Source organism: Mauremys mutica, chromosome 5, assembly GCF_020497125.1.
Source record: "Mauremys mutica isolate MM-2020 ecotype Southern chromosome 5, ASM2049712v1, whole genome shotgun sequence".
Lineage (NCBI taxonomy): Eukaryota > Metazoa > Chordata > Testudines > Geoemydidae > Mauremys > Mauremys mutica.
In genome coordinates this window covers 69,845,393-69,859,922 of record NC_059076.1, presented here as the reverse complement: position 1 = coordinate 69,859,922, position 14,530 = coordinate 69,845,393, and the positions used below count along the sequence as shown (strand labels likewise).

The window sequence follows — 14,530 nt, the reverse complement described above, 5'->3', positions numbered from 1 at the left end:
CGGCTTACTGGCTACAAAACAGAGACACTTGGGCCTTACAGCATGTTCTATGAAAGGATCCAAATAGTCCCCAGTTCCTTCCACAGGGATGGGCACATAAAGCAAAATGAGATTTTCGGGTCTTTTCCAATAGCCTTGAGCTCAATTTTTATGCATTTCCCTATGAGTGAGGGATGGGCTGGATACCTGATCCATATAAATTCCCTTAACCTGAAGACGTTAAACTGCCCACCTGCAAACTATTGTTTGTTTGACAAGTCTCTGCCAGATCCAGCAGCATGCCTTAAGAATAAACCCTGGGAAAGCCTACCCATTTTATGAATCAAGAGGCATTTTACAATGCCACAAGAGCATCCCTATGTAAATGTGCTAGCAATGCTACAAATACTATCCCTTACCTCTTACATATCACTTTTCATCTGTCAATCTCAAAGTGCTTTACAAAGGAAATAAGCGTCATCATCCTCATTTTACAGATAGGCAAACTGAGACACAGGTAAGTGACTTACCAGGGTCACCCAGTAGGCCAGTGGTAAAGCTGGGAAGAGAACCCAGGTGTCCTGAATCTCAGTCCAGTATTCTATCCACTAAGCCACACCAAATAAGCAACAGTGTCTCAGCTTAGTCTTTATGTAAGAGATTTTATTGCCTTCCTTACAAAGGGGTTAACTGGCTACCCCTAGCATCAGAAAATGGTCAATTTATGCACATAGCTTTTAGTGGCAGATATACATTCTCCCTCTACAGCCCTAGAGTTAAAGACTTTTCTTGAGTTCATGCAGTTGTAGATCTAGGAACCCTTCTGATGATCAAGTTATGAATATTCCTGGTCACTAAATGGGACACTATGCTTCTAGGTTGACATACATTTCTTAGTTACAGGCCAGGACCTGTGCTCTCAAAGGAAGGGGGTAGAGAAGGAGATTCTTCCTACTGTTCTCTCCTTTGCTTCTTCTCAAGTCTGACAAGGGCTTTCCTGAAAGATGGGTCCAAATTAGGCACAAAGGGAGGTGGAGGGATGCTTTACAGGAAGCCTTCCTCCAATTTTTGACGTTTTTTTCAAGTGTGTTAACATGAGGCTGTATGAAAGCCTGCTTCTCTAAGCCATTACCTGAGCATCAGCCACCATCTGCCAATGCACAATTTGCTCAGGGCCTAGTTGCTGGCTCAGTAAAGAAAATCTGGAGATGGTGCCTCTGGGGATAGATTTAAGTCACATATAGATTTAAGTCACATATTTAGAACCATTTTAGCTTAATTTAGAGGCCACAGGTAAGCACCACACTGAATCTAACATGCTGCTTGCTGAAATTTCACTCCATAACTTAAGGCCAGGATGAAGCACAACCAACTAATCAAATATTCAACCAGCCAAGTCTTCTCAAATATAATTGAAAATACCCGCTTTATTCTTGCTTCCAGTGATAGTTCAAATAGGTTCCTGGCAGTCCCTTTCAGCTGCTTCACCTTTTGTATCGGCTGGTGCTCATTAGTCTGTGTCTTTTGCTGCATCTAATTCCTCTTCAGCTTCCCCATTTGCCACCTCTGTCCTACTGCAAACAGCATCTTTAGTAGAGACTTTTCTCATTTTAATGTTTGGCAGTTTCTTCAGATCGCCATCCCATTCTCTTAAAGAAAAAAAAAAGATATAATAGAAAATAATTAATGTTTAAAATTCAGAACCCAGAAAAATTAACTACTGTTGGTTACTGAAAAGGGTTTTTAAGCAGGTCAGGGAGAGGCATAAGTCTGGAACCAGAAAGGATTTGCTGCATTAGCCTTAGCCTGACATCAGTCCCAATGTGCTCTGTCCTCTGCAAACCTTTACTGGTTCATGTGTGCACAAGCAGGTGCGTACCACAAATAATACATCTTCCTCCCACTTGTTCTTCACTCATGCTGAAATCTGTAAGGGAGGCACTTGTCATCTGGGACAGCGTATCAGCAGGGGAATCTAAAAAAGAACCCCAAGCCAGCAACTATCTAACTGTGAGATAAGAAAGCAACGGTCTGGGAGAAGGTGTATATGATTAGCAGGAGTGGGGTGCTGGGCTAAAAATAAGCAGATGGGGATGCTCAGGAGAAGTCAGTGCTTAAAGGGTTAACAGACCTAGTACTGACTGTATAAGGGAAGATTAAAGTTTGCTAAAATGCATGCTGCTGTATACCACACTAATTGCAGTGTGTTTACACATCTATACAGCATTGGGCTGCAACATGGTAAGATCTCAGCCAAGAAAGGTCTGGTCTGTATTTTGATAGGTTATCACTAAGGGTTCTGCGGGAAGTGATGTTGGCCATTTATAGCAGTGACATTCTTCCCTGACAGTCAGTACTTGCCCAGTGCCCCAGCATGGCATATGGGGGGACGCTGATGCTGTCTTTTTGATGAGGCATAAATCAAGAAACTTTTTTTTTTTTTTTTTTTTTTTTTTAAAAAGAACAGCAGTGTTAATCCAGCTCCCCTGTGAAAATGTTAAGTCAAGCAAGTCAGCCTTACTAACTTAGGGTAGGTCTATACTCACCGTCCGGGTCGACGCGGTGAGTTCGACTTCTCGGAGTTCAAACTATCGCGTCTAATCTAGACGCGATAGTTCGAACTCCCCGCGCGCTCCGGTCGACTCCGGAACTCCACCACCGCGAACGGCGGTGGCGGAGTCGACCTTGGAGCCGCAGAGTTCGACCCCGCCTCGTCTGGACGGGTAAGTCAGTCGAACTAGGGTACTTCGAGTTCAGCTACGCTATTCGCGTAGCTGAACTTGCGTACCCTAGTTTGACACCCCCCCTTAGTGTAGACCAGGCCTTACACTATCAATTTAAATCCCCCCCTGCAGTTTCAATTGGATACAATGTTCTTCATTTCCTGTCCTGAACTTGTATACTGCTGCCGAGCACAATTAAAACCGTTACGACTTTTCAACACACATCTGGTTGCTTTCAGTGATGAATTAAGTGATTCACGTATCTATCTAGTTTGTAAAGTGCTTTAGGATTCTGTGGGATAAGAGACCCTGACAAAATGTAAGTTACATATATTACTCATTCTACTCCCACTGTCAATTTCTATTCTGTACCTTTCTGACTATGAACCAGTTGGTTTTAGATTTGACAGACTTAACTCCTTTTGTGCAACATAATGAGTGCAGTTGGATCAACTTCCCCATTTGGGTGCTCAGTGTGCAGAGCTAATATTCCACCTACTGGAAAACAGTAGTTCATTATGATCTATGAGAAATGTTAAAATGTTGTATGAGTGATTCCAAGGAGATACAAGGCACGTGTAATTTAAATTCACGAACTGAATCTATTACTTTCAAAAGGCTTGAGGCTGCATAAAGGAGGAAGGACTCGTTTAATAATCACGTCAGGCCCAGGTTCAAAATTATAGCTGTTTGAGTATACTAAAGGCAGTTGGTGGATGATTTTTCTCAAGGGCAATAGCCATATTTTTTTTCATTTTTTTTACATGGACAAATCTGCTGTGGTTCTAACAAGGTAATAAAACAGAAACCTTCTGTCAGAATTTTCATGGTACAGTAAGTCACTCTATGCATTCCTGATCTCATGGCAATTGGAGGTTTAGTGCCTTTAAATCTAACTCCTACCACACAGATGAAATCCTCCAAAGCCTTCTGCCTAATGGACAGAAAAGATTGAGCTGTGGTAATTAATCCACTGCACTGCCCAATTCTTAAGATTCCTTATCGTTATTCCTAAATAAATGTAGCTCTTGACTGTATAGTTTGCCTTAAGTCTGACTGGATTATTATTGCGGTTTTGTATTGCCATGGGAAAATGCTAGTTTACTATGCTGAATTTTTAAACAAACATTTAAAATGCTGAGCACCTGTAACTTTCTCTGAGTAAAAAGGACTTGAAGGTGCTCAGAAGCTCTGAAAATCCATCCTTAAGGATTTCATTTTACAAATGGGCACAGGAATTACCATATCAGATTTGACCACTGGTCCATCTAGTCCACCATCCTGTATTCTGTATCAAAAGAAGGTCCAAGAAACTCTGATTATAGAATAGCCTGTTGTGGAGAAAGAGGGATTTATGTGTGGTATTTTTTATAAATATCATATGCCCTTCAGGCTGTCCATAATATTCTCCTGCCTCAATGCACAGAGTTAAATCAATAAGATTGTTAAAGGAATCAAGCAGGAAGGCAAAACAATGACACAGATAAGAGTCCTCGAGGAAATAACAGGGAAATTGTTTATTGGCTCCATCTAGGCTAAGAAGAGTTTACTCTCCCCCAGACTAGGCCTAGTATGAAAGGGGATCCAAAACATCTTTAAAATGACGGCGTTGGGAGGAAGGGGAGGCTGCCCGGGTAGTGGCAGTGAGAGCTAAGAGACACACTGAAAGAGAACATGCTACGAGCAGGACAGTCTGGTTCTCCCCAGAGACAGGAGTTAACTAGACTGAATGGAACTTACAAATACTTGCAAAGAAAGATTAAGGTGTAGGTAAAGAAAAATAGGTATTAGGACTCTGTTTCTCTAACATTTTCCTCTGCAAGCTCTGGATGAAAGGATAAATAATGTTTTGTTTTGAAGATGCTGTTTCTGTCACTGCACACTTATATCGTCACAAGCTCCAGAACGGAAACTTTTACAGGTGCCAAACCCAATAGAGCCTGTCACATTAACACAGTTAGGAAACAGGGTAGGGGGCTGCAGCACAGAGATCCAGTCCCAGAATGGTTGAACTGTATGCTTCCACCCAGAGTATGATGCGGAAGCCAGGCCTGTCATCTAAGGGGTGCTCTCAAGAGGGACAAAAACCACAGTTTCACCTGTAACCATGACGCCTGTCCATACAGAAAGTTTCTTTCCAGTCTCCATGACTTAGTGGCTGGCTCATGCTTTGAAATGTTATATCCCTCAACAACAACAACAAAAAAGTTGTATCTCCTTTAATGTAACTGTCTGAGCCAGTTCTCATCCATATAAATGGCTAATCATTTTACAATGTCTTCTAAGTTGTTGGCAGGAATGATATTTTATGGCTGTGCATTCCAGGCTACACAAATCTTGGAAATCACATTGAAATCTTAAAGGGAGGAATCAACAACTGCATCTGGTGTACATATGCAACACTACTGATTTTACTATATCTAGTTTGTATGAAGTATCAGAGGGGTAGCCGTATTGGTCTGGATCTGTAAAAAGCGACAAAGAGTCCTGTGGCACTTCATAGACTTACAGACATATTGGAGCATAAGCTTTCGTGGGTGAATACCCACTTCATCAGACGCATGTTTGTATGATGCACCCATCGGAAAATAAAACTGTGCCCCAACTCATATTGGTTACTTAAGGGTATATCTAAACAATGCAATACTCAAACTATTGCATGATAGGGTAAATGAGATGCAGATAACTATTTAGACTTTTTCTGGGGAAGGGAGGAGAGTGTATGTGGCAGGTAGGGGTGGTGCTCGGATATCTTCCCATTTACCATTAAACGTTGTGCCTTGAGCCTATATATTGGCCTATCCTCCCGGTTAAGAACTGTATGTTGGTCTCTCTGGGGCCAGAAGAGTCTCCCAAAATGACATTCAAAGTATGTTTTCTTCTCCAGGATAGGAACATGCTAACTCTATAGGGCACCCTACTGAGCCTTTGCTGATGCATGGAGAAAAGAATCAAGCCCAGCACCATAACTCTGATCCTCTGAATCTCTCAGAGCATGGTCCACGGTTATTTTCTACAAGAATTGCTAAAATATAGACAGAGAATTTCCCACCTTAAAAGTTTGTTTGAAAATATCCAAAAAAAAGAAGCCATTGAAGTTATACGAACTCAATTCTAACAGTCTCAGCACTTTAAACCTTATAATATTTCAACAATTGATTGTTACTAGCTAGTAAGTTACAATTTTTAGGCTGCAGTAGCTAAGAAAAAAACTAGAACAACAAAATATTGAGTAGACTAATATGTCATCAGTTTCCTTTCAAACAAGAGAACACTGTCCTCCACCAACTGCTTTTCGTAGAATGCTGGGTTGGTTGGGTTTTTAATTAAAAAAAAAATTGGTGGGACATGCCATGTCATTTCAAGAGATGTCCAGTTGGGCACATTCAGACCACAAATAATTAAATACAACAAAAAGAAACTCACCTGAAAATTTTAAGATGTTTGCCATTCACAATGTCAGGAATGTCTAAAGGGAACAAAATTAAATACAGTTGGATTACTAGCTATAAATTATCCACAGCAATTCTCATTTCAGAGCAAACATTAAAGTAGGACTTCAAAAATGTATCAGGTATATGCTAGCTGAAGGACTGAACCAACAAGGTCAGAGGTGGATACAGATCATACAGAGAATGGCGAGGTCCAAGGGTAATAATCTAGCAGGAAGTCTATCTTTTCTCCCACAACTGCCAGGAAGGGAGAAGATGCTGGGATTTCTAACAAGGTGCTGTTTCTGAGCCTATTTTAGCAGGGCAGTGGGGAGACTCTCCCAAGGTACTTTATCAACTTTTTAGTTGCCTCTAGTCACTGAAAGGAAGCTGCATTTCGTCTAAATGTTTGTGTCAAAACCGGCAAAAGATTTAGGCCCTTAAAAGGAAGCTGCAAATGCCTACAGTGAGATTAGCAGCATAATTAAGTTACTTGTATTACAATTGTACCCTAGAGTCCCCATTGTGCTATACATACATACACGCACACTCCCGAGAACTTACAGTTTAAACAGACAAACCAGTTAAACTATGGGAGAAAAGTCCCATTTCAAAACTGATTTAGGCACTTTGGCTCCTAAATTGCTAAATTTATTTTGAATATAGGACTTGGACACTTTTGAAATTTTACTTGAAGTGACTTTGAATCACAGAAGTGTAGAACTGGAAGGGACCTCAAGAGGTCATCTAGTTGAGCCCCTGCACTCGTGGCAGGACTAACTAGACCATCCCTGCTCTTAAAAATCCACAATGATGGCGATTCCACAATTTCCCTAGGCAATTTATTCCAGTGATCAACCACCCTGACAGTTACCAAGTTTTTCTTAATGTCCAACCTACAACACCCTTGCTGCAATTTAAACCCACTGCTTCTTAACCTTTGATAAGACAAGAACAGTTTTTCTCCCTCCTCCTTGTACCTTTTATGTACTTGAAAAATCTTATCATGCCCCCTCCCAGTCGTCTCTTCTCCAGACTAAACATACCCACTTTTTTTCAATCTTCCCTTATTGGACCTTATTGCTTTCTAGGCCTTTAATCATTTTTGTTGCTCTTCCCTGGACTTTCTCCAATTTGTCCACATCTTTCCTAACATGTGGTGCCCAGAACTGGACACAGTACTCCAGTTGAGGCCTAATCAGCGCAGAGTAGAGCAGAAGAATTACTTCTCATGTTTTGTTTACAACAGTCCTGCTAATACAACCCAGAATGATGTTTGCTTTTCTTGCAACAGTGTTACACTCTTCACTCTTATTTAGCTTGTGATCCATTATGACTCTCAGATCCCTTTCCGCAGTACTCCTTCCTAGAGAGTCATTTCCCATTTTGTATGTGTACAAACTGATTGTTCCTTCCTAATTGGAGTATTTTGCATTTGTCCTTATTGAATTTCATCCTATTTACTTCAGACCATTTCTCCAGTTTGTCCAGATCATTCTGAATTTTAATCCTACCCCTCTCAGCTAGGTATCGTCCACAAATTTAAGTGTACACTCTATGCCATTATGTAAATCACTGATGAAGATATTGAATGGAACCGGACCTAAAACTGATCCCTGTAGGACCCCACTTGATATGCCATTCCAGCTTGACTGTGAAAAACTAACAACAACTTTCTGGGAATGGTTTTCCAAACAGTTATGCATCCACCTTGTAGTAGCTCCATCTAAATTGTATTTCCTTAGTTTGTTTATGAGAAGGTCATGCGTGACAGTATCAAAATCTTTACTAATGTCAAGATATACCACATCTACCACTTCCCCCCATCCACACGGCTTGGTTCTCTGTCAAAGAAAGCTATTAGGTTGGTTTGATATGATTTATTCTTTAAATCCATGTTGCCTGTTACTTAGCTCCTTATTATCTTCTAGGAGTCAGCAAACTGATTTCTTAATTATTTGCTTCATTATCCTTCTTAGTACTGAAGTTAAGCTGACCGATTTGTAATTCCCCAGGTTGTCCTTATTCCCCTTTCTATAGATGGGCAAACATAGTGCCTTTTTTCAGTCCTCTGGAATCTCTCCCATCTTCCATGACTTTTTGAAGATAATTGCTAATGGCTCAGAGATCTCCTCAGTCAGTTACTTGAGTATTCTATGATGTATTTCATCAGACCCTGATGTCTTGAAGACATCTAACTTGTCTAAGTAATTTTTAACTTGTTCTTTCCCTATTTTAGCCTCTGATCCTACCTCATTTTTACTGGCATTAAGTAAGTTGGATGTCCAGTTGTTACCAAGCTTTTTGGTGAAAACAAACAAAAAGTGATTTAGCACTTCTGCCATTTCCTGTTATTGTTCCCCCTCACCCCCAAATGAGTAACAGGCCTACCTTGTCTTTGGTCTTCCTCTTGCTTATGTATATGTTCTTGTTACCCTTTATGTCTCTAGCTAGTTTAAATCTTGTTCTGTGCCTTGGCTTTTCTAATTTTGTCTCTATATACTTGTGTTATTTGTTTACATTCATCATAGAATCATAGAATCTCAGGGTTGGAAGGGACCTCAGGAGGTCATCTAGTCCAACCCCCTGCTCAAAGCAGGACCAAATCCAACTAAATCATCCCAGCCAGGGCTTTGACAAGCCTGACCTTAAAAACCTCTAAGGAAGGAGATTCCACCGCCTCCCTAGGTAACCCATTCCAGTGCTTCACCACCCTACTAGTGAAAAAGTTTTTCCTAATGTCCAACCTAAACCTCCCGCTCTGCAACTTGAGACCATTACTCCTTGTTCTGTCATCTTCTACCACTGAGAACAGTCTAGATCCATCCTCTTTGGAACCCCCTTTCAGGTAGATGAAAGCAGCTATCAAATCCCCCCTCATTCTTCTCTTCTGCAGGCTAAACAATCCCAGTTCCCTCAGCCTCTCCTCATAAGTCATGTGCGCCAGCCCCCTAATCATTTTTGTTGCCCTCCGCTGGACTCTCTCCAATTTACCCACATCCTTCTTGTAGTGTGGGGCCCAAAAACTTAAATCCTACTTTTTATATTTAATCAAATTACAAAAGTGATTTTACCTAGTTTCCACTTTTTGTGGACTTATTGAAGATTTCCTGGTTAACCCAGGGTGGTCTCTTGCCATACTTCCTATCGCAGTGGGCTAGATACTCGTGCAAGGTCAAATAGATCATTGCCTGAACTGGGACTCAAACCCAGGTTTCCAGTTCAAATAATTAATTTTAAAGATCAATAAAATATTTAGAAAAAATGAGCATGTATAACATTGTATCTTCATGGAGGGGTATAATCAGATCTTGCTGTTTAAACCCCTGGATATCCAAATGACAATCTCTCTTTGGCTGTGGAACACACCATTTCCCCCACGCAAGTCATTCAACTGTCTTGGCCCCTATCACCATCTGAATTGCCTGGAAAACTTGAGGTGATGCCTGCTTGAGTGACAGGGCACCTCCACTTCACTATCAATGTATCTGTTTACATAGTAGTTGAAGTTTAAACTGTTAATTATATATCATTATTATAAACAGAACTCTTGGTACTAAGAAACTGTCATTTTGCAATTACTGACATTTCTATTTTAAAGAAATACAGTTGTATAATTTGTAATTACAATGTTTTGTTTACATGGTATGTTGAGATTTGTCTTCTTTTTCCTTAAGTGATTTTATCTCTTGCTTAATCATAATAAATAGCAATAGCTTTTAATAAGAGCCTTTTATATTGATTAGTGACCTGCCTGAACCTAACTAAATAGGAAATAAATGGGATCGAGTAATACACTGATTTAACAGTATGCAGAATATAGAATACAAGCTTTTTGTATATAGATGTACAGGACAGATGATTTTTCTAATTTCCAGTTGAAATTACATGGCCTGAACTTACTTATATCCCTGTGCGTTCCTATTGGCATCAAGGTGGTTGTACAGGGTGCAAATCAATGCACAATTTGGCCAAGAACCTTTAGGCTGTTTTACATGACACATAGCCATTCCCTGTTTCTTGGCCATTTCTAAAATCTTACAGGTGACCTATTTCTCATGCCATCAGTAATAGTGAACACTTTAGAGAGATTCTAATGCTCAGAAGCTTTGAAGTTTTAGCACAGCTTGAAATGCCTTATTACTATCTAGAAACAACTATATAGATTTAAGGAGCAGCAAAGTATCTCAACAAGGAATGATGCTACCTCTGTAGCATTAAATCTAAATTACTGCCTCATGTCATATAAATGTCACATTTTAGATGACTCCTATGCTGTCTTTGATTGACCCTGAACACACAGTGAAAGTTAGAAGTTATTCTTTGTCCATCAATTTTCTTCACTCTCAAGGTAATAAGCCAAATAATTCTATCAATACTGGATTATGTATCACATTTCTTCATGATAAAATATAGCATGTTACTTATCATTCATCTTAGTTGTTGTAGTTAGACTGCTGATGCTTTTTTAAAAAATATTTTCCTTACACTGAATTATAAGGTCATATACTGAAGTGCAACCATACATCAGATAGGCCTTGAGAAGTACTGGGCATTATCTCAGCTGTTCTACCTATCTTGATTACTGCAACAGGGATATCTACACTACTCTACACAATCCCCAAACCCTTGATTTTGGGTCCTGTATTTTAGTGAATAGTTTCAATGAGAGAGGAGTCCCTAAAGGAATACTGACCCAAGCCTTGAAAATCTGACACACATCCTTCTTGGCTTGTGAAAGAGGCATGAACAACTGGTGCTACTCTCGACCGAAAAAACAACGCCTCATTCAGAGCAGGACTCTTCCTTTCCTTCTTCAAATATACAAATAGGTTGAGCAACACTGAAGAAACCCACCCTGGACAAATCAGTTCTACCCAACTACTGCTCAATGTCAAACTTCCCATTCCTGAACAAACTCAAAGAGAAGCTAGCCAAAGGCAACTACAAGCTCATCTAATTGAAGCTAAAATTCTAGACCCATTATAATCTGGATTCAGGACAGACTATGGAACCAAAACCACTTTAGTGGCACTGAGGGATGATTGCCTCCTGTCAATGGATAAAGGACAGATCCATTCTGATCCTGCTGGAGCTCGCTACAGCCTTCAACACTGCTGACCATGAGCTAGTGCTGTCTCACCAGGGAGAGGGAGCAGAGGTCCAGGGTAATGCACTAAAATGGCCTTAATCTTTCCTGGAGGGACACAACCAAGGAGTAGCGGTAGAGAAGCAATTTCCCATCACTAGACCCCTCACTTGTGGAATCCCACAAGGTTCAATTTTCTTCCCAGTCCTTTTCAACATTTACATATTGCTACCAGGCAAACTGGTCAGACCACACTCTGCTCCAAGTTCAAGGTACATTTCTTCCACCCTGCCATCTCTAACATAATACACAGAAACACGTATACTTAAAAAAATAATAATAAAAATAAAAAACCTTACCAAAACAAAGGCACTGCACCTTCTCCTGAGGAGAAGATGAGAGAACAAACACTATATGACAGATGAGTAGCCACTTCATGTAATGTATTACTGGAAGGTGCTCAGATGAGCACAGTATAAGAATGTTTGTAGAATGAATGATTGCCTCTGCTGCTGCTCCTAGCTTAACTGGACAGTAGCAAAGTGAATCTTTCCCAACTCTTGTCAGTTTTTCTGCTGCTCACAGGCTTCTGAATAGCACCAGGGAAGACTCAAGATTCTGGTTAGTTTTCACTCTGTAGCTACTTGGCAGAACTCTGAGCAGCAGCAGAGGCACAACTGTCTGAAGACTTAAGGTGACATCTCTGCATCCGTTTATATTTGGTTCATATTTAGATATTTTCTTCACGTAAGTGCTAAATTGGTTTTGGAGGGGGTTTTTGGTTTTGTTTTTTAAATGAGTTTAGCTTCTTTAGAAGTAGACTGCACTGACATGGGAAAGCTTCCAAATTGTCACAGAAGAGTATATAATCCACGCTTTTCAGGCTTACACAACATCAGTTGAAAATAAATTTTGCCTTTTCCTTTATTTTCATGGCTAACTCAAGTGCTTTACTCCCATGTTGTGCAGCAACTGTTGTAATAATTGACCCTGCAGATTTATCCTAATTGTGAACTCAACTGTAAAAAGTGAGAGAAAGTTTATATAGTGTCATAACCTATAATAAAAAATATTGATGGGAAAAGGTGCAAAAGGGAGAAAAAAAAGATTAAACTAGTGCAAACAAAAACTCCTGCTGATATCACTCAAGGACTGTAATTAAGATCATGCCCACTAAAGAAAAAAAGTGAGTCCCAAAATCAATAGACCAAAAGTGGTGTGTCAGAAATTAGGCTCAATAATTAGAGGATTGGCTATTCTGCTCATCACTCCCTAACAAAGAATAGAGATGGAGAAGGGGGGGAGTTTCACCATCATGGCTGCCACCCCTACCAACTTCTGGGACCTCAGGAGCCACTGTGGCATTGTTGGGCTTTTGTCAGCCTAGTCCTGAGAGATGTCCTGACCAGTCAGGGCCAAGAGAGGGACCCAGATGACATCAACACCTTCACTGTCTCCAGCTAAATCCCAAACACCATCTAGGATGTGAGACTTTGTCACACACACCCTGTGTATTCTTTTCCTGCTCCACCTTATTCCTTCTCTTTCCTATCCTGCTCCTTTTTCCTTCTGTTTAATAAAGGTCAGGCTTAGCCAGCCAAGACTATATATTTTGCAACACTGCTGTCAGCCTGTGACCAGAGAGAATGATGAAAGCAATTCCTTAAACTGCCTGAAGGTGGTACACGTTTACCAGGTCTCAGAGTGGCTAATAAGACCATGTGCCATGCTGCTGTTTCTCTAGCAGTGAAGATACTAGTGGGGACAACACAGAGACAGGAATCATTTTCTATCTTTTCTATTCTTTTTCATCCCCTCTTGTGTGCATTTGTCTTGTTTGTCTTCTAAGAAACGGGATTAGTCTTTAACAGCTTCAGTTCATTTTTTTTTCCTGTGCAATATATACACACAAGCTAATCCCATGTTTATTTGTGTTAAATAAAATAATTTCCTGAAAGATTGTGATAAAAGTATGATTCATCTTGAATTGGAGAGAGGAGATTTGGTCAAAGAGATTTAAAAAATAAAATGTCGATCAGGCCATACTCCCAATTAAAATGCTATTAAATGTTGTTGGTATCTACCACAGCAACAACAGACATTTTACTTTTGTAGAATATAGGAAGCAAAAATCATTTAGATCTAGATTAACCTTATTCTAATACTGCAATATAATCAAAAGATTTATGGGCACCTGTACACCTAGAAAGTGAGTTAAGGTTTCCCAGGTTTAAAAAATGAACATTGACAGATCATCTACTGGAAGTGAAAGCACTAGGATTTATTGTTCAAAAAGCAAAGTTTTATTCATTAATAGCTATGCATCTTTAATAAGCCCATCAACACAGTGCCCAGGCATGATACCAACACTACAGTAGTACCGTATTTCCTCACAAAAAGGATATACACTTGAGACAGGCATGACAAATGTGAGACCCAGGAAGCATGAGGAAGTGTGCCAGACAGACATGGATTTTTGTGACAGTAAGTTTTAAACGTGTTTTCGTGTTCATGGCTTACTGAGATGTTTTCTTGGGGAATCCCTGAAGGGTGGTTAATGCAAGTTCTTCAACACAAGTTATGCAAAAACTCAGTTTCTGAAGCTTCGCTTCTTGAGGAGAGGGCCACTGACCAGTGTCACCTATTAAAGGAGGCCCTAACTTCATAAAGAAACACTTGAACTGTCCCAAGGTTGTTCTTAATCTGAAACCTGATATGAACTTTTAACCAAGGGAACAAACCAGGTTGAGGGATTTGAAAGGCTGCCACCTTCCAGAGCCCTATTTGGAGTTGAGGGAGACCTCTATTAAGCTTTTAGCATGCAGGTAGTACCTTTTATTGTGTTTGAAATGTTTTCACTATGATATTTTGCCCTAAGAATAAATGTACTTTGCTTTGTGAACGCTGACTGGTAACTTGTGTACCCTGCATGCTGAAGAAAGAGCAACATAGAGATGCTGGATCCCAGTCAGACCTGATCCTTCCACAGTCTCTCTCTCCAGTCTGGAGGGAGAAACATGGGTCTCCGTCCAAAAGAGGTGATGGCTAAGCCTGAAACCTTAAGAGAGTTACAACTGAAACTGTGACAACAGGCCTTATGGTGTACCTTGAGGTCTTCAGAGTAGTGCACCAGAGAAGCGTGGTGTGTATAGTCAAGAGCCCTCCATCAGAAATGCCATGTGTTTAGCTCTCAGATGTTGAAATATAGGGTGTGTTAGCAAAAACACAGAACACTATATGTACTCTTGATGGTAATATTAACCAAGATGTCTAATATTCTGTCTTACTAATGGATATTAACACCAAGA

General features: G+C 40.2%; 1 protein-coding gene across 1 annotated transcript in view; it reads right to left on the bottom strand.

The window, feature by feature from the left end:
* Positions 1-616: 616 nt before the first annotated feature.
* The window catches only part of TMA16 (translation machinery associated 16 homolog), a 40,730-nt gene continuing 26,816 nt past the window's right edge, over positions 617-14,530 (bottom strand). Inside the window, exons 6-7 of the mRNA XM_045018078.1 lie at positions 6,129-6,171; positions 617-1,628 (exon numbers count right to left, since the gene is read on the bottom strand). Coding sequence (XP_044874013.1) covers positions 1,490-1,628; positions 6,129-6,171 — 182 coding nt within the window. The 3' untranslated portion in view covers positions 617-1,489. The remainder of the gene's footprint in view (positions 1,629-6,128; positions 6,172-14,530) is intronic.